We start from the raw sequence: 20,686 nt of genomic DNA, 5'->3' as shown, positions 1-20,686 counted from the left end.
CCTTAAAATCAGAGAGGATCCGTTCTCTGCGCTTCACTCATGTTCTCTGTGTGTCAGATGTTCCCTATGTCCTAAAGCTGGAGGCACGTTGCCACACCCCCTGTTGGCCTGGACAGGCTATTTACTTCATGGCGCCCAGCTTCCCAGACAAACAGCGCTGGGTGGCGGTCATGGAGTCTGTTGTCGCCGCCGGGCGAGCCTCACGGGAGAAGGCCGAGGCGGACGCAGTGAGTATACCTGAGGCGAGATTGGCTGCTTTTTATCATACTGTGATGTCACTGATAACACACCTCTCTCTGGTTCTTTAATCGTTTCTTCTCTGTGTGGGGGCGATTCATGAGCAGCTGATATATTCATGATTTCATTTTGGATAACCCCCGGTTCACTTATATGTGTCATTAATTGTCCCCTTCTTCTTCTTTCTTCTTCTTCTCTCCTCCTCCTCCCTCTTTGTCTTTCTCACTGCTGTTTGTTGCTTCTTCATCATGCCACATTATATGTCCGGTAAATGGGCATGTTTTGTTGACCCATCCCACTGGGGTTTTACTGCACACATAGGCTGCTGTGTCCAAAAGACAAATGGTTCTGTCTCCTCTGGTTCAGGTAAACAATGTGAACACAGATCCAAACAAAGACTTCATATCTACACCTGCTTATCCTCTGAGGCACGCTGTGGTGCATGTGTCTGTCACTGTGTTGTTTGCTCATCCTCCCCCTCTGCTCTCACTTCACCCTCAGTAACCAATCGTCACATACCTCAATACCTCACCATATCTGTGTAGCTGTACGTTTGGATGTTGCTTAATATGTCCCGTCCCCGTCCCGTCCCCCCCACACTCTTAAGAGCCCTGAGAGATGAAAGTCACAAACTGAGTGAAACTTGACTTCACTTTCACATTGAACGTTCTCAAGCTGACCATGGCATGATTAAAATAACTGATTTTCCTAATGATGAGCGAGGAAGGATAATCAGAAGATTGAGGGTGGATAGAGGAAGGGGATGAAGGTAAGGGGGTAAGAGCTGAGGGATGGATTGATGAAGGTAAGGGATGAAGGGATAAGGGATAAGGGATGGAGGTAGGGGTCGAGAGAAGAAGGGATGGAGGTAGGGGTAAGGGATATGGGATGAGATGAGGGTAAGGGTAGAGGGATCAGCGTCAGAGGAGTAGTAGAGATTAAAATGGAAACAGGTGGTGTTTGGTCGATGTTCCTGAACCAACATTTAAAACAATATTTAAAGTGACTTGAATAATAACACTTGCTGAGAATTGATGGGGTAACGTGTCGATCAGAACAGTTTGGCTGGCGCCCCATGTGCAGAGGCGATCGTCCTCAACATTTCGTGGTCGTAGGTTTCGAGTTCCCTTTGATGCATGTCTTCCCTGCCTTGCTCTCTCTTCCCCACATTCTCTCTTCTTCAGTCTGTTGGGGCCCAAGGCAAATATCAATTGAAGGGCCCTCCAACCAACGTTCAGCAGGGCGACCAGAATGAGTGTTGTCAGATGGGGCGGCCTTAGGGAGGTTTCCTACCGTCCAAAATAATCCCCAGGATGCACTGCGGCTGCCTGCAGGACGCCAGCAGCAGGAGTTTAGTTTCAGGGGGTTAACTCAGACACTGATGGAAGTCACTTATTGGACATTTCTTTGAGTATCTCTTTAAGAAGATCGCGTCCCAAAAGAAAATCCCTCCAGGGCAGGTCACCCGGATCACTACGAGATAGAGCAGTACTCCAAATCTGTCTGGGTCTGAAGACCGGTTTCGAGAGACCACTTTTGGAAGGTCTTGAAATCAAAAGCATTTTTACTCAGTCTTGCCTCAGACTGGGCGGACTCTTGATCTCAAATTAAAACCGGTCAAGACCACCGCTGATCGTCTATTTTTCCTCGTCATCACTGTGGTTAGAAGGAGAGCGCCTCTTTTTAAAAGAACAATTAACTTCAATTCTTGTTAGATTTGTATCCCTGGGTTACGGCCTCAACCTTCATGCCCCCTGCACACAAGATGATGATTTTTCAGAGATGTTTATGGTCTTGGTCTCGTCTAGGTCTCGTCCTGCCCTGGTCTTGGTCTTTGTCTGGATCCCTAAATGTCTTGGTCTCGTCTCGGTCTTGGAGCACTCTGATCTCGGGCATGTCTTGGTCTCATTTAGTGTGGTCTTGACTACAGTACTACTGTGAGCTGTCTGTGCACATAAGAAGTAGTAAAGAATCTTGTTTTGTGTTTGACTTCACGCCTGACTTTAAGAGTTTTAAGTTTTAAATAAAACACTTCAATCTAAAATAATCTGCAGACGGACTCCAGATTTAGCTCCACCTCTGGCACCTTTAAGCCAGCACAGAGTCCCGTAGCCCCCCCCCTCGATCCTTCTCTTCCTGCTGCCTGCCCCCTGAGGTCATCCTGAAGTCTTGACCCCTGCTGACCCCTCTCCTCTCTCTGCTCTTACAGAAGCTGCTGGGAAACTCTCTCCTGAAGCTGGAGGGGGATGACAGGCTGGATATTAACTGCACCCTCCCACTCACAGATCAGGTACAGACGTCCATCAGTACACATATTCTACTTTATTTAAGAGTCCCTTCATACACACAGGCTGTTCAGAGAAAGGTTTAAATGTAAGAGGGGAGCACAGAGCTGATCCCCTCGGCCATGTTGCTCCAGTTTGAAATCTCTATAATAACGCTGTTGATCACTTTGTTTTCTTGCTGCGCTGCAGATTGTTCTGGTGGGCTCTGAAGAGGGTCTCTACGCTCTGAACGTCATCAAGAACTCTCTGACTCACATCCCTGGACTGGGGTCGGTGTTTCAGATCCACGTCATCAAAGAGCAGGAGAAGCTGCTGATGATTGTCGGTGAGACGTCCAGATTTATATGAAGTGTTGTTCAATCATCAGGAAAGAAAATAACTCTGCTGCTGTGGTGTGTGGCTCTGCAGTATAAATGCATCATGACAAATGAAAAATCCCTAAGAGGGCGCTGGACCACAGAACACAGCAACAGAAGCAAACGAGATCCACACACCTCGGGTGACGTCTGGACACTTTTCCAAAATGTGCTGCATTGATATGTAAAGAAAACGAGGAGCAGCCTTCTGCAAAAAGAGGCCTAATTGTTGCTTTTATCATAAGTCCCGCCTCTGACAGAGCAAATAGCCAATCACTGTTTAGGATTTTTGGGGTGGCCCCCCGGGGTGGCCAATCAGATTTGTTCTATTGCATCTCCTCTAATTTTAACCTAAAATAGATTCAGTGAGGGAACAGTTGAAATGCATCATCAAAAAAGTGTAAGGCCCCACTTTTTACTGATTTTGATAAAACACAGGGAAACACAAAGACTTCTGGGTAAAGTCTGAGGTTGTGTGTGTGTGTGTGTGTGTGTGTGTGTGTGTGTGTGTGTGTGTGTGTTCCTCAACAGACTATGCCAAAGTCTGCGTAATTCAGAGAGTGTATCTAGATTTGTTAGTGTCTAACTTTCATAAAATTATCATTTTCTTTGGTAGTCCATTTTTACCACCCGACCTGACATTGAGTGTGTGTGTGTGTGTGTGTGTGTGTGTGTGTGTGTGTGTGTGTGTGTGTGCTGCAGGCGACGAGCGGGCTCTGTGTCTGGTGGAGATTAAGAGAGTAAAGCAGTCTCTGGCCCAGTCCCACCTCCCCAGCCAGTCTGAGCTGGCCCCGTACATCTTTGAGACGGTGAAGGGCTGCCATCTCTTTTCTGCTGGGAGAGTAGGTCTTCTTCTTTTCCTCACTGAAGTTTGCACATTCTTTTTTTTCTGTCAGTAACCATGTGACAGACCGTATAATGTGAACTGAAGCAGCTCCTGTCTGTGCTCTACAGATAGACAACGGGCCGTGTATATGCGCTGCAATGCCCAACAAGATTACAATCCTGCGCTACAATGATAATCTCAACAAATACTGCATCAGGAAGGTAGGTACACTCTACAGTACAGGATGACCTTACAGACAGCATGATGAGAAACATGATGTCATTAGGTCAGGAAGCAGTTTAAAAGAAAAGGACTGAAGAACTGTGGTTTATATTCTGATGATTTAGATGAATTTATATTTATTTATAAACACTCTGTCTTCCATTCTTCACCCTGCAGGAGATTGAAACTCTGGAGCCTTGCAGCTGCATCCACCTGACCAGCTACAGCATCATCATCGGCACCAACAAGTTCTACGAAATTGAGATGAAGCAGTTTGTGCTCGAAGGTAAGGACCGTAGAAAACATGGATACTGTAGTCTCAGGGACGTCACCAACAGGTTGTATGAAGTGCAGTTTTGAAGCCAAACGACTTGGAGTCGACCTAACGACAGGCTGAGAGCCGGAGCTGAGGCGGGTTTTAAACCTCAGCTCCGGTGTAAATATGAATGTTTGAAGCCTTAGTGATGTCACCCATCTGTTCCTGCAGGGGGCGCTGGAGTCCCATCAATGGCGGTCTCCATGCTGGAAATGCTGTCTCAGTCTAACTTTCAGTCAACTACAGCTATCAATCAATCAATCAACTTTTATTTGTATAGCGTCAACTCATAACAAGTGTTATCTCGAGACACTTTACAAGAAGCAGGTAAAATACCTTACTCATTGTTATGTTACAAAAAGCAGGTAAAAGACCATACTTATTGCTATGTTACAAAAAGCAGGTAAAAGACCATACTTATTGCTATGTTACAAAGATCCGGCCTATCCATCATGAGCACTTTAGCAAAGCAGCAAAAGTTACAGTGGTAAGAAAAAACTGCCTTATTAAAAGGCAGAAATCTTCGGCCGGATCCCCGGCTCATGACGAAACAGTCTTCACAGGCCTAGACTGCGCCGGGCTTGGAAAGGGATAGGGGGAGAGATGGGATAAGATGCAGGAAGAGGGATAGAGAGCAAGGGGGTGGGGGGAGGTAGACCGTCCATCAGCAATCCGGTGGGGAGGGGAGGGGGTGTGGGGGGTTGTTCTGGCAGGCCGCCAACCCACGATCCGGTGGGGAGGGGGTAGTGGTGGGGTGGGGGTTGTTCTGGCAAGCCGTCAACCGACGATCTTGAGGAGCCTAGGAGAGCTCAAGAGCTCCTAGGAAAGTAGGTGGTTAGTGACTGAGATTTATAGATAGATACATGCAGTAATATGATGTACTGTATATGCACAGAGAGAGAGAGAGGAGCTCAAGGTGCCAGTTCCCCCGGTAGTCTAAGCCTATAGCAGCATAACTAAGAGCTGGTCTACACCAGCACCAGCCCTAACTATAAGATTTATCAAAAAGGAAAGTTTTAAGTCTAATCTTAAAAATACAGACTGTGTCTGCTTCCCGGACCCCGGCTGGAAGGCGGTTCCAGAGGAGAGGAGCCCGATAACTGAAGGCTTTACCCCCCATAGTACACTTGGAGACTGTAGGTACCACCAGCAGGCCTGCACTCCGGGACCGCAACGCTCTCAAGGGACAGTACGGCACTAGTAGCTCCTTAAGATAAGATGGTGCCTGGCCATTTAGAGCTTTGTAGGTGAGAAGAAGGATCTTGAATTCTATTCTAGACTGTATAGGGAGCCAGTGCAGAGAAGCCAGGACAGGAGTAATGTGGTCCCATTTCCTGGTTCTGGTCAGTACACGAGCTGCAGCATTCTGGACCCGTTGAAGAGTCTTTAGAGATTTGCCAGAGCACCCTGAAAAAAGAGAGTTACAATAATCCAGTCTGGAGGTAACAAATGCATGAACTAGTTTTTCTGCATCACTTTGCGACAGGATATTCCTGATCTTGGATATATTACGAAGGTGAAAGTAGGCTGTTCTTGAAACTTGACTGATGTGAGAGCTAAAAGACATATCTTGATCAAAAATAACTCCTAGATTCCTAACAGTGGTGCTAGATGCCAGGCTGATGTCATTAAGGACAGTCACATCACTAGAAAAAGTCTCTCTGAGGTTCTTAGGGCCTAGCACAATAACTTCAGTCTTGTCTGAGTTAAGTAGCAAAAAATTTCTGGTCATCCAGGTCCTAACGTCCTTAAGGCATGTTTCTAGCTGACATAACTGACTGGTACCATCGGGCTTCATTGATACATAAAGCTGAGTATCATCTGCATAACAATGAAACTGTATGGAGTGTTTCCTCATAATATTTCCCAGAGGAAGCATATATAATGTAAAAAGAATTGGTCCAAGCACTGAACCTTGTGGGACTCCATGGCAAACTTTAGTGTGCATAGAGGACTCATCATTAACATGTACAAACTGAGATCGGTCTGATAAGTAGGATTCAAACCAACTTAAAGCAGTCCCTGTAATTCCAAGCAAATGCTCTAGTCTGTACAACAGGATCCGATGGTCAATGGTGTCAAAAGCAGCACTAAGATCTAACAAGACGAGCACAGACAGAAGTCCCCTGTCTGAGGTCAGGGGACAGATCGTTTGTAACTCTAACTAGTGCAGTCTCAGTGCTATGGTGGACTCTAAATCCTGACTGGAACTCTTCAAATAAACTGTTGTCATGGAGAAAGTCACACAGCTGTTTAGCTACCACCTTCTCCAGGATCTTCGAGATAAAAGGAAGGTTGGATATAGGTCTGTAGTTAGCCAGAGTTCCTGAGTCCAGAGTAGGCTTTTTAAGTAGAGGTTTGATTACCGCTACTTTAAATGTCTGTGGTACATAGCCTGCCAGTAAAGACATATTGATCATATCTAATATGGAGTTGCTAACTAAGGGAAAGACTTCCTTAAACAGCTTGGTTGGGATTGGGTCTAAAAGACAGGTTGACGGTTTCGATGCAGAAATAATGGAATATAACTCTGAAAGGTTGATTGGAGAAAAACAGTCGAGACTAATATCTGGTCCTGGAACTGTCTCTGCCGTATCAGACGTATCTGCACCAGGTAAGGGCAGGAGGTTACCAATTTTGTCTCTGATGTCTAGAACTTTGTTGTTGAAAACCTTTCAAATGACTCCCGACTACGCCAGTCGGAAGTCACTAAGGTTAATGTGGAGTCGGTGTGTACTTTTGCTAAGACGATGTCGGACTCCGTAGTGTTCTCTGGACCCCTCCCAAATCAGACCAGTGATGACATGTATAGCCGCATGTCATCACTCAACCGCTGGCTGTCGAGGTGGTGTCCAGCACACGATGTGGGCTTCATAGATAACTGGCAGTCTTTTTGGGGAAAACCTGGTCTGCTAGCTAGAGACGGCATCCATCCCACTTTGGACGGTGCAGCTCTATTATCTAGAAACATAGCAGAGGTTATTAGTCCAAAACCCTGACAACAACTCAGAGTTCAGACCAGGAGGCAGAGCTGCAGTCTTACACACTTCTCTGCGCCTCCCTTAGATCTGTCTCCCAGTCACTATAGCTGTAATTCTGAATCGAACTGTAGTTATACTATAGGTACTGTGTCTGTCCCCCGGCCCAGACCCGTTTTTATAAGTCATCCAAACGGCGTGAATCATCAGAATCTGATTAGAATCAAAACTACGAATACGATTTTGCTACAAGATCGGAGGATTCACTGCGGACTTTTGAACATTAGGTCCTTAGCATCCAAGTCTCTTTTAGTGAATGATCTGATATCAGATCAGCACATTGATTTACTTTTTTTGACTGAAACCTGGCTGTGTCGAGATGAATATGTTAGTTTGAATGAATCCACTCCTCCCAGTCATTTTAATACTCATATACCTCGAGACACCGGACGAGGTGGTGGAGTAGCAGCTATTTTTAATTCCAGTCTTTTAGTTAACCCTCGACCAAAGCTGAATTTTTCTTCTTTTGAAAGCCTTGTTCTTAGTCTTCCACATCCAGTCTCAAGAACCTTTCAGCCAGTTCTAGTTGCTGTAGTTTACCGCCCTCCTGGCCCATATTCTGAGTTTTTATCTGAGTTTGCAGAATTTTTATCAGACTTAGTCCTTAGCAGTGATAGAATAATTGTTGTAGGTGACTTCAATATCCATGTGGATGTTGAAAATGATAGCCTGAGCACAGCTTTCATGTCACTATTAGACTCTATTGGTTTCACCCAGGGTGTAAACGAACCTACTCATCATTTTAACCACACCCTGGATCTTGTTTTAGCTTATGGAATTGAAATCCATAACCTTACAGTTTTCCTAGAAAATCCTCTGCTATCAGACCATTTTTTTATTACATTTGATTTTGTCCTACTAGAATTACCTCTGCCTGGAAGAGGTGTGCTTTCTAGAAGTTTGTCGGATAGTGCTGTGGCTAGATTTAAGGAAGCTATTTCAGCTGTTTTTGATTCAGTACCGTGTTTCAACCCAGTTGGAAACTCTTACGATAGCTTTAGTCCCTCTCAGCTAGATCAGTTTGTTGATAGTGCAGTGGATTCGCTGAGAGTTACTCTGGATTCGATTGCTCCCCTGAAACAGAAGGTTGTCAAGCGGCGGAGAGTGGCTCCATGGTTCAACTCAGAAACCCGTACTCTGAAACAATCATCACGGAATTTTGAAAGAATATGGCGTTCGACCAAAACGGTAGAATCTCGTTTTTTCTGGCAGGATAGTCATAGAAGATATATGAAGGCTCTACGTCACGCCCGAGCTGCCTACTACTCCTCTCTAATCGAGGAAAACAAAGGCAATCCTAGATACCTTTTCAGCACTGTAGCCAGGCTGACAGAGAGTCATGGCTCCATTGAGCCTTGTATTCCTCTAGCCCTCAGCAGTAATGATTTCCTTAGCTTTTTCAACAACAAAGTTCTAGACATCAGAGACAAAATTGGTAACCTCCTGCCCTTACCTGGTGCAGATACGTCTGTTACGGCAGAGACAGTTCCAGGACCAGATATTAGTCTCGACTGTTTTTCTCCAATCGACCTTTCAGAGCTACATTCCATTTTTTCTGCATCGAAACCGTCAACCTGTATTTTGGACCCAATCCCAACCAAGCTGTTTAAGGAAGTCTTTCCCTTAGTTAGCAACTCCATATTAGATATGATCAATATGTCTTTACTGGCAGGCTATGTACCACAGACATTTAAAGTAGCGGTAATCAAACCTCTACTTAAAAAGCCTACTCTGGACTCAGGAACTCTGGCTAACTACAGACCTATATCCAACCTTCCTTTTATCTCGAAGATCCTGGAGAAGGTGGTAGCTAAACAGCTGTGTGACTTTCTCCATGACAACAGTTTATTTGAAGAGTTCCAGTCAGGATTTAGAGTCCACCATAGCACTGAGACTGCACTAGTTAGAGTTACAAACGATCTACTTCTAGCCTCAGACAGGGGACTTCTGTCTGTGCTCGTCTTGTTAGATCTTAGTGCTGCTTTTGACACCATTGACCATCGGATCCTGTTGTACAGACTGGAGCATTTGCTTGGAATTACAGGGACTGCTTTAAGTTGGTTTGAATCCTACTTATCAGACCGATCTCAGTTTGTACATGTTAATGATGAGTCCTCTATGCACACTAAAGTTTGCCATGGAGTCCCACAAGGTTCAGTGCTTGGACCAATTCTTTTTACATTATATATGCTTCCTCTGGGAAATATTATGAGGAAACACTCCATACAGTTTCATTGTTATGCAGATGATACTCAGCTTTATGTATCAATGAAGCCCGATGGTACCAGTCAGTTATGTCAGCTAGAAACATGCCTTAAGGACGTTAGGACCTGGATGACCAGAAATTTTTTGCTACTTAACTCAGACAAGACTGAAGTTATTGTGCTAGGCCCTAAGAACCTCAGAGAGACTTTTTCTAGTGATGTGACTGTCCTTAATGACATCAGCCTGGCATCTAGCACCACTGTTAGGAATCTAGGAGTTATTTTTGATCAAGATATGTCTTTTAGCTCTCACATCAGTCAAGTTTCAAGAACAGCCTACTTTCACCTTCGTAATATATCCAAGATCAGGAATATCCTGTCGCAAAGTGATGCAGAAAAACTAGTTCATGCATTTGTTACCTCCAGACTGGATTATTGTAACTCTCTTTTGTCAGGGTGCTCTGGCAAATCTCTAAAGACTCTTCAACGGGTCCAGAATGCTGCAGCTCGTGTACTGACCAGAACCAGGAAATGGGACCACATTACTCCTGTCCTGGCTTCTCTGCACTGGCTCCCTATACAGTCTAGAATAGAATTCAAGATCCTTCTTCTCACCTACAAAGCTCTAAATGGCCAGGCACCATCTTATCTTAAGGAGCTACTAGTGCCGTACTGTCCTTTGAGAGCGTTGCGGTCCCGGAGTGCAGGCCTGCTGGTGGTACCTACAGTCTCCAAGTGTACTATGGGGGGTAAAGCCTTCAGTTATCGGGCTCCTCTCCTCTGGAACCGCCTTCCAGCCGGGGTCCGGGAGGCAGACACAGTCTGTATTTTTAAGATTAGACTTAAAACTTTCCTTTTTGATAAATCTTATAGTTAGGGCTGGTGCTGGTGTAGACCAGCTCTTAGTTATGCTGCTATAGGCTTAGACTACCGGGGGAACTGGCACCTTGAGCTCCTCTCTCTCTCTCTCTCTCTCTCTCTCTCTCTCTGCATATACAGTACATCATATTACTGCATGTATCTATCTATAAATCTCAGTCACTAACCACCTACTTTCCTGGGAGCTCTTGAGCTCCCCTAGGCTCCTCAAGATCATCGGTTGACGGCTTGCCAGAACAACCCCCACCCCACCACTACCCCCTCCCCACCGGATCGTGGGTTGGCGGCCTGCCAGAACAACCCCCCACACCCCCTCCCCTCCCCACCGGATTGCTGATGGACGGTCTACCTCCCCCCACCCCCTTGCTCTCTATCCCTCTTCCTGCATCTTATCCCATCTCTCCCCCTATCCTTTTCCAAGCCCGGCGCAGTCTAGGCCTGTGAAGACTGTTTCGTCATGAGCCGGGGATCCGGCCGAAGATTTCTGCCTTTTAATAAGGCAGTTTTTTCTTACCACTGTAACTTTTGCTGCTTTGCTAAAGTGCTCATGATGGATAGGCCGGATCTTTGTAACATAGCAATAAGTAAGGTCCTTTACCTGCTTTTTGTAACATAACAATGAGTAAGGTCTTTTACCTGCTCTTTTGTAATGTTAACAGACAATGAGTAAGGTATTTTACCTGCTTCTTGTAAAGTGTCTCGAGATAACACTTGTTATGAGTTGACGCTATACAAATAAAAGTTGATTGATTGATTGATTGAAAAAGCTAAGGAAATCATTACTGCTGAGGGCTAGAGGAATACAAGGCTCAATGGAGCCATGACTCTCTGTCAGCCTGGCTACAGTGCTGAAAAGGTATCTAGGATTGCCTTTGTTTTCCTCGATTAGAGAGGAGTAGTAGGCAGCTCGGGCGTGACGTAGAGCCTTCATATATCTTCTATGACTATCCTGCCAGAAAAAACGAGATTCTACCGTTTTGGTCGAACGCCATATTCTTTCAAAATTCCGTGATGATTGTTTCAGAGTACGGGTTTCTGAGTTGAACCATGGAGCCACTCTCCGCCGCTTGACAACCTTCTGTTTCAGGGGAGCAATCGAATCCAGAGTAACTCTCAGCGAATCCACTGCACTATCAACAAACTGATCTAGCTGAGAGGGACTAAAGCTATCGTAAGAGTTTCCAACTGGGTTGAAACACGGTACTGAATCAAAAACAGCTGAAATAGCTTCCTTAAATCTAGCCACAGCACTATCCGACAAACTTCTAGAAAGCACACCTCTTCCAGGCAGAGGTAATTCTAGTAGGACAAAATCAAATGTAATAAAAAAATGGTCTGATAGCAGAGGATTTTCTAGGAAAACTGTAAGGTTATGGATTTCAATTTCATAAGCTAAAACAAGATCCAGGGTGTGGTTAAAATGATGAGTAGGTTCGTTTACACCCTGGGTGAAACCAACCAGCTACACGCCTTACTGTGAATAACTCTTATCCTTCATCAAATCAAAACTGATGAGTCATCAAAACATTCACCCCCTGTACAGTGTGTGTCCATCGAGACATGAGCTAATCACACCTATTTGTTTTTTTGAACCAGGCTGTAAACATGTTAATCTCTGCTGTAAAAACAGGCTTTTTAGAATGGGTGTGTATGTGACTTCCTGTGCTTCTGCAGCCAGCCTCTAGTGGACACTGCAGGAACTGCAGGATTTTACACATCAGCATCGGCTTCAGTTTTTAACACTGGAGGATGCAGCTTGAATCAGATCGGCCATGCCTCTAATTATAAACAACTCTTATCCTCTGTTATTTATGCATTCAACCTGAAAGTTGATCTTAACGATCCTGGTGAGCGCTTTATCCCTCTGATCTTGAAAACCGTCTGTTCCTGCTCTAGTAGCCCGGCTGTGCAGAGGGCACCCATCGATCCTCAAGTAACTCAAATAGTGTTAGAACATCTCAAATGAGAACAGACATAGTGACACTGAATGCTGTTCAGTCTTATTGAATTAGCCTCTGATTGTTGGTGTGATGACTGACTGTCTGTTAGGATTCACCTGCCTGCAGCAACAATAGAACAAAATAATAAAGACAAATGAAGTGTCCTCACATATCAGAACCGAGCCCTGAAAAAGATGGATAAGAACTTTCCTCAGTGAGCACAGACAGGCCATGGAGATGAAATCAAGCTTTTCTATAAATAGTGATCTTCTGATATTTCCGTCTTGCAGAGTTCCTGGACAAGAACGATGTGTCCCTTGCCTCTGCGGTGTTCGCGGTCTCGTCCCACAGCTTCCCCATCGCCATCATGCAGGTGGCCAGCAACCTGCAGAAGGAGGAGTACCTGCTGTGCTTTCACGGTGTGTATGAACTCATCTCTACTCTACACACTCTTTCTTTCTGCATCTGTCTCCAGGTCTCAGCAGACGCCTGTCCATCATGAGTCTGTTTGAGGTCTATTCCTCTCCACTGTCACTTTGCTAAGTGTTGCTAAGTGCTCTTGATGACTCAGCATGTCTGATCTTGAGCTATAAGAATATGCAAACACAGGAGTGCTGTAAGGTTTTTTTAAACGTGTTGCAGAGTTTGGAGTATTTGTGGACATGTATGGACGGAGAAGCCGCACTGATGACATCAAGTGGAGCCGTCTGCCGCTCTCCTTTGGTGAAAACACTTCTAGACTCTAATTGCTTCTTATTGCCTCTAACAGCTTCACATTGTAACACATGTACTTCTCTGCTGCAGCCTACAGAGAGCCCTACCTGTTCGTCACCTACTTCAACTCCCTGGATGTCATCGAGGTGCAGGGACACGCTTCTCTCTGGTGAGACTCGCTACTTTCTCTGGACTAAATTTTAAAAACATTTTAATTTTCTGTGATGATCCATGATTTCTGCATCACTGTCCTGTGCTTCCAGTCCTACAGTGCTGGCCCACCTGGACATCCCCAACCCTCGCTACCTGGGCCCAGCCATCTCCTCTGGAGCCATCTACCTGGCCTCCTCCTACCAGAACAAGCTGCGGGTCATCTGCTGTAAGGGGAGTCTGATTAGGGAGTCTGGAGAGCTGCAGAGGACCGGCTCCAGCAGAGGGTCAGCTGCCTTCATAGTTTCAGAACAAAGTGCACACAGGGGGGAAAGTAGAGCGTTCATGTTGTCATGTGGAGGTGGATTAAAAAACACTTCAACACCTACATGTTTATTTTAAATCTTCAACTAGAAAACACCACAAAGGGATTGTTGTTATTGAAAAGGTCAACAGTGCCATCTGCTGTGAAAATATGAAATCTGTCTGTTTTTAAAAAAAACATTTTACAGAAGTCCCAGTAAGCGAGGCCCGCCCACGTACACAGAGCACATCACCAAGCGTTTGACCTCGGGCCCCGGTAGCCATGATGGCCTGCACCGGGAGCCCAGCACCCCACACCGTTACCGCGAGGGCCGCACTGAGTTCAGACGGGACAAGTCTCCTGCCCGACCTCTGGACAGGGAGAAGTCTCCGGGCCGGGTGCTGGACAGTCGCAGGGAGAGGTCTCCAGGGAGGTTTGGAGACAGCTCCCGACTCCATGCTGGGTCTGTCCGGACACAACTCGCACCCGTTAACAAGGTACAGTGGGCGTGTCCTGGTGGAAAACATCAACCAATCACAAAATAGGCAGGAATGCACTTGAATATGTAAACGACTAACATACGTCTTTGATAACAAACTGATCCAGAACAAATATTGTGACACAAAACAGCATTTTGTGTTTTTATATTCATTTATATTTTGACCTCCAAAATATTTTCCTGTGAAAATAAAACAAACAAAAAGATTTAAAACATTATGGAAATAAGATAGAAAATGATTATAATAATTTTAAACTGTAGAAATAATATTTAAACAAGAGGAGTGATACAAAGCTGCTGCAGGCTGTTTTAGCTGAAAGTAAGAAATCGATCACTAGAAAGTGGATCAATCCAGCAGCACCTTCATTAAAAGACTGGTGTGGAATACTTTTGGAAATATTTAAAAATGGAGAAATTGAATGCCTCTTTGAGGATCCAAAAAGAACAATTCTATAACATTTGGACGAAGTGGATTGAATTTATTACCCCAATGCCATCAGGTTTTGTATGACTCTAATCTACTCGTGCTCCCTCCTCCCCCTTTGAAAGAAAACTAACTGTGAGCTCCCCTTGTTCCTAGTTTGAGCACGTTTCTGCTCGTGGAGCTTATTAGAAACATTCAGAGGCTTTTTAGGTCAAGTACAATCACTTCTATCTGAACCACTTCTCTTGCCCGCTGTTTGAATAGAATCCAGCCGTCTTCACATTTAAAGTTCTCCACTCTGAAACTTCCTGAGGAGAAAGTTCAAATGTTAAAGTGAATGTGACTCTTTGCCCTTTTTGTCGCCTTGCAGGTGTGGGATCAGTCATCGGTGTGAGTCCAGGTCGCTCAGGATTGGGGTTGAAGAGAAACCTTTGAGAGATCGTTGATCCACTCTGAGTGCAAGCACACACACACACACACACACACATCGTCTCACACACACACACGACTCAGGCTGTCAGCCACATTGCCTGTACATAGTGCAGTTAGTTCCTCGTCCTACGACACATAAACCTGCACTGAGAGATGTCTCCTGCGACAATCCTCTTTTCTGACTTGAGCTTACATTGGGCGAGATCCCGCGGTCGATTGGGTGGCAGGGAAACTTTGCTGATCTACCAAGAAATAGAATCTACTTTATAAGATATTTAAAAAAAAAAGTTGTATATATTGCAGTGTGAGTTTTTATAGAAAATGGGAACAGTCGGCTGGGGAAGCCACGTCTATTTTTTTTAAAAACGAGTTTGTAAAGATGATGCAGGGAGATTCTTGATGACGTTGGTTAGGAAATAAAAGATCAACATTTCATTAGAGTCTGATGGAATCATGTTCAGTTTCCTTTCTGTGCAGAAAATAAAACATTTAATTTCTCCTATAAATAATGAAGAGAAAGAAGGTGGGACAATTTGCACAGCAGTCTGGACTTGAACAGGACTTAAAACCTCCATCTTGTTACACGAGCAGTTGTCCTCGCTTGGGATCAAACCTGCGGTCCTCTCGACTATAAAGCCTTTTAATATATAACTGCATATATTTGCTTTATTGACAGTTGTCGCCCAGCCATAGTTTGCAAAACAATTATTACGCAATGTTTAGCTCCAAGTGTTCCTTGTGTTGTTTTAAGCTAACCTAAGATCAAGAAACCTGCAGCTCTGCCTCTTAATGCTGGACGTCGTGCGGCCAGGCTGGCTGGTGCCGCTTCAGCTTGCTCCGAGTCTGCCGCCCACCGCTGCTGCTCATTATGGTACAGATGTCCTGTTTCTGTGCAGTGAATATGAAGTCTAGTAATTTGTCAGGGGTTGTTACTTTCTAGCATTGTTTCTTTAGCGCCGGTAAGAGCACGCCCCCTCGTCACATCAGTGAGCATGACTAACTTAGAGCAGCACTCGTCGCTTTTTGATCTTGATTCTCTCTATTGGTTGTTCTTTTCTGTCATGTGTTCACTTGACTTTGCATACAATAAGTAGACATTGATGTAAGACAGTGATTTAAGATTTTCTTGATTTTTAGAGCTGTAAAACAGTACGTGCATTAAACATGGTTGAAGTGTCTGTTTCCTTCTTTGTGATTTGTGCTTCAGATATTCCACCGCCGCTCAGCTTTAAAGAGGACATATTATCCCCCTCCTCCACCTTTTCAAACAGTCCCCTGTGGTCTAAATTAAACATCTGTGCTGTGCTTTGGTCAAAATATAACATGAATCAAGCACCAGAGGAGGTTTGTGACCCTGTATCAATCAATCAATCAACTTTTATTTGTATAGCGTCAACTCATAACAAGTGTTATCTCGAGACACTTTACAAGAAGCAGGTAAAATACCTTACTCATTGTCTGTTAACATTACAAAAGAGCAGGTAAAAGACCTTACTCATTGTTATGTTACAAAAAGCAGGTAAAAGACCTTACTTATTGCTATGTTTACAAAGATCCGGCCTATCCATCATGAGCACTTTAGCAAAGCAGCAAAAGTTACAGTGGTAAGAAAAAACTGCCTTATTAAAAGGCAGAAATCTTCGGCCGGATCCCCGGCTCATGACGAAACAGTCTTCACAGGCCTAGACTGCGCCGGGCTTGGAAAGGGATAGGGGGAGAGATGGGATAAGATGCAGGAAGAGGGATAGGGAGCAAGGGGGTGGGGGGAGGTAGACCGTCCATCAGCAATCCGGTGGGGAGGGGAGGGGGTGTGGGGGGTTGTTCTGGCAGGCCGCCAACCCACGATCCGGTGGGGAGGGGGTAGTGGTGGGGTGGGGGTTGTTCTGGCAAGCCGTCAACCGATGATCTTGAGGAGCCTAGGGGAGCTCAAGAGCTCCCAGGAAAGTAGGTGGTTAGTGACTGAGATTTATAGATAGATACATGCAGTAATATGATGTACTGTATATGCACAGAGAGAGAGAGAGAGAGAGAGAGAGAGAGAGAGAGAGAGAGGAGCTCAGGGTGCCAGTTCCCCCGGTAGTCTAAGCCTATAGCAGCATAACTAAGAGCTGGTCTACACCAGCACCAGCCCTAACTATAAGATTTATCAAAAAGGAAAGTTTTAAGTCTAATCTTAAAAATACAGACTGTGTCTGCCTCCCGGACCCCGGCTGGAAGGCGGTTCCAGAGGAGAGGAGCCTGTATAAACCAGCTCTCTCAGAACGCTCCGTTTTGGTGTGTGTCTCTTTAAATGTAATGACCCCCCCTGAGTTTTCCCAATAGACATCACTCCTTCACTAGCGAAAAAAAATGGCAGACCTGTGCAAAAGTTTTGTTCTAGACTGGGGGTGGAGTCCATGGGTGGAGATACCAGGGGAGGGGAGGGGAATATTTTACCAGAATCCCACTGTGACATCACAAGGAGAGCACATTTGAAGCAGAGCATTTTTCTCTGTGTTGTAAGACTTACGCAGACCACAAACAAAGGACTGGATGGATTTATTTCACATTTTGTGGGTCAGTAGACACTCAGGTTACACAAATATATGTTCAGAAACAAATATTGGATTTTTCATAATATGTCCCCTTTAAAGGTAACATATTCTACTCCTCTTCAACCAGTTTAAATAAGTCTCAGAGCTCCCCAAACGTTTCTGGTTCTAAATCCACTCTGATCCTGTATTTGATCATGTCTATAAACCCCTCTATTTCAGCCCTGCTCAGAACAGGCTGTTTCTGTGTCTGTACCTTTAAATATGTAAATGAGCTGTGTCTGACCACGCCCCCTCTCTGGAAGGGCTTGGGTGTACTGTCTTTCTCTCTCCATGTCCTATTGTTTACGGTGAGAAGGCAGACTCAGACGGCAGAACAAACACCTAGCTGTGGGAGTGTCACCCACCTGGGGGAGGGGCTACTGCCCTTTGTGATGTCATGAAGGGAAAATCTCCAAACGGCCTGTTTGAGCACACATTTTCTGAAAAGTGGAGCAGGGAAAAGATGGACTTTTCTCATCATTGGGGGGTTTGTAGACAGAATAGAGACACATATTAGAGTTAGAGGAACATGGTGAAGTGTGTTTATGACCTTTGACCTTTCATCAGTGACAGCAGGTATCAGGTGCAGCTAGCAGACGACACAGTAGGATTAGCTAGTTTATTTCTCTTTGAATTCTACAACAATGTAATGCTCTTTAAAGTAAATCCAACAAAAAAAAATATTCAGACTGAACAAGGAGCACTTGTTACAGGAGATTGCTATGTACATCTACACACTGTGGTGACAGACAGGAGAGGGGTCAAAGTGCTTATCAAACAGACAGGAAGAAAAAAAACAAGAAGAGGAAATCAAACAAAAGCATGAGTGATCCCTTTGTGAGAGACCCGTAATCAATCTGCTTGGCACCAGTCTCCAGCAAAAGAGACATTCTCACACACACACACGCTCGCACGCACGCACGCACGCCAATTGATTTCTGGGCCGCAGCAGAGACGCTTCTGATCGAGCACATCACCGTGAGTGAAGAGAAATACAACTAATGCACACAAAGAAAAACTTTTTGGGAGGGGGGTGGATAAAAGCAAAGTAAGGGATCAACCTGGCAACGTGTCAAACCCGCCCTCCTTCTCCTCCACCCGCCGTCACACACACACATCCAACCAGCAGCCGTAACGCTCATTGCAATACCGAACAGCACGGCACTTTCACTTTGATGTTGATGCACTCGAGTGGCAGTGTCTACTTCAACGTCATGTGCAAAAAATAGCCTGTTGTTTTTTTTTTGTTTTATTTTTGAAGACAATTCACATTCATGGATTCTTGAACAAGACGAGCCTGTGATGGTGAAAACAAGAGTTATTAGTTCATACTTCTGCAGAGAGAGGGGCTGAACTTTGACCTCAGGTGGGACAGATTGAGGAGCCTCATACAGCCATCTTTGATGTTCTCCCTCCTGGACTTTGATTTTTATCAGAATGTAAAAGAAAAAACTTGAAGTGTTGCCTTTTAACAACAGGACAAAAACCTGAGGGAGGAGGGATGAATCATTTGTTTAGGAGTGTTGAATTAGGATTATAATCAGTCTAATAAGTGAGTGTTTGCACAATGAAAAACAGCTGTTTGGATGGTAGAGAAGCTGCTGAATGGAATGAATGTTTGGCCCGTTAACACCTCTCTTCCTGCAGAGCGGCCATGCTTGTTCAAGTGTTTTTCAATGACAGTAAATCTACCACAACGACCGCTCGTCCTCATGTGCTGGGAGCAAACGAGTGCTGCATTTAGTTAAAGTGGAGCTGTTCAATGAAAAGTTCAGAGAGAGAGACAAACACTTCAAGCCCGTTGTTGTTCTGACCTCCGTAAAAACCCGGGCACCGCCACACACATCAATCACGAGCGCTACATTTAATCCAACACAACGTGGTGAAAGACGAGATCAGAGGGCCACTTCCTGTTTGACTCTGAGTAAATCAGAGACTTCAGCAGTCAATGAAACCAGAGTCTGCCGTCGCTCAGATACTCACGCTGACTGTCAGGGGAAACAAAGGCCGTTCTGGATGATGTGAAAAGTGAGCTCAGTGCACTGACGGGCTGCTGTGCAGAGGAGAGGTAGTGTTGGATGGGTCTGAATGGAGGATGGTTTGTGTTGATGATGATGCAGGTTCAGACTGCTCTCGTGTGTCAGTGCATCCATCAGCTGACACTAAAGAGAGAAACCAACTATCGTCCCTCAAACACTGATTATCCTGCGGCCAATCGAATTGTCTGGAAGTTTAAACAGCAATGGAACACAAAACTTGAATCAAAATAAATAAAACGATCAGGGGAAAAAACCACTGCAGCATTAAAAACAGGACACCCTGCTTGGATCATTAAAAAACGACGACACACCTGTTCTCTCTTGGAGAGGTTGTAAAATCTTCTGTCTGCAATCAAGAAAAGAAAACAAAGAGTGGAAAAACAGTTCTTGGTGACTAATTAAGTGAGCCACTATTGAGATACTCTAAACATCTGGAACTGCTATATAGGTATCTGAATATATTATTTCATTCATTATGTTACAAAAACAAAGTGTTTGTGTGTGTGCTAAGGAGGTCACTGAACGGGTTCCAGGCAGAGCGGGTGTCTCGCTGAAGCTCTCCTCACACGCCCCCGCTGCCGCTCCACTTTACTCCACGTCTCAGCCAATCACTGCGGAGTGATCCCAAGTGAAGGCAGCGGTAGAATCACGCTAAAAAAAAAGAGGGCTTATTCTTCCTAAGTTCTTGAACGTGGATCTTTTGAAAGCATCTCATTATGACGTCCACAGGACTGAAGATTAAAGTCCAGCTCCCAGTGCCTGCTGGGTAATTCTTTTAACGAGTGGCTGTTGAGAGTGAAGGGCGTGAAGGTGTGGGGTAACGGGAGAGATGACGACCTTTCACAGTCAGTCAGAGCATGACACACACACACACACACACACACACACACACACACACACACACACACACACACACACACACACACACACACACACACACACACACACACACACACACACACACACACACACACACACACACACACACACACACACACACACACACACACACACACACACACACACACACACACACACACACACACACACACACACACACACACACACACACACACACACACACACACACACACACACACACACACACACACACACACACACACACACACACACACACACACACACACACACACAGCTCGTCTTCTGTCTGACAGCACGCCACAGGCTCATGTTGAAGGTTTCCTCTACATCACAGAGTGCTCTGCATGAAGGAGTCAGTCACTCACA

General features: G+C 45.1%; 1 protein-coding gene across 13 annotated transcripts in view; it reads left to right on the top strand.

The window, feature by feature from the left end:
• LOC132973685 (citron Rho-interacting kinase) overlaps positions 1 to 16,004 on the top strand; it is a 62,267-nt gene extending 46,263 nt beyond the window's left edge. For 8 of the 13 annotated variants that reach the window (XM_061037201.1, XM_061037210.1, XM_061037205.1 and 5 more), the window contains 13 exons: positions 58 to 227; positions 559 to 603; positions 2,447 to 2,527; positions 2,712 to 2,847; positions 3,581 to 3,720; positions 3,833 to 3,925; positions 4,104 to 4,212; positions 12,594 to 12,722; positions 12,946 to 13,026; positions 13,108 to 13,186; positions 13,281 to 13,454; positions 13,680 to 13,968; positions 14,765 to 16,004. In XM_061037201.1, the coding sequence (XP_060893184.1) occupies positions 58 to 227; positions 559 to 603; positions 2,447 to 2,527; positions 2,712 to 2,847; positions 3,581 to 3,720; positions 3,833 to 3,925; positions 4,104 to 4,212; positions 12,594 to 12,722; positions 12,946 to 13,026; positions 13,108 to 13,186; positions 13,281 to 13,454; positions 13,680 to 13,968; positions 14,765 to 14,788 (1,550 nt within the window). In that variant the 3' untranslated portion in view covers positions 14,789 to 16,004. The remainder of the gene's footprint in view (positions 1 to 57; positions 228 to 558; positions 604 to 2,446; positions 2,528 to 2,711; positions 2,848 to 3,580; positions 3,721 to 3,832; positions 3,926 to 4,103; positions 4,213 to 12,593; positions 12,723 to 12,945; positions 13,027 to 13,107; positions 13,187 to 13,280; positions 13,455 to 13,679; positions 13,969 to 14,764) is intronic. The other 5 variants (XM_061037212.1, XM_061037213.1, XM_061037207.1 and 2 more) reach the window with 1 other exon arrangement.
• Positions 16,005 to 20,686: the final 4,682 nt, after the last annotated feature.

The sequence above is a fragment of the Labrus mixtus genome, chromosome 5 (assembly GCF_963584025.1).
Source record: "Labrus mixtus chromosome 5, fLabMix1.1, whole genome shotgun sequence".
NCBI lineage: Eukaryota > Metazoa > Chordata > Actinopteri > Labriformes > Labridae > Labrus > Labrus mixtus.
Note: the sequence above shows the minus strand (reverse complement) of the source record. Positions and strands in the feature narration are given on the sequence as shown.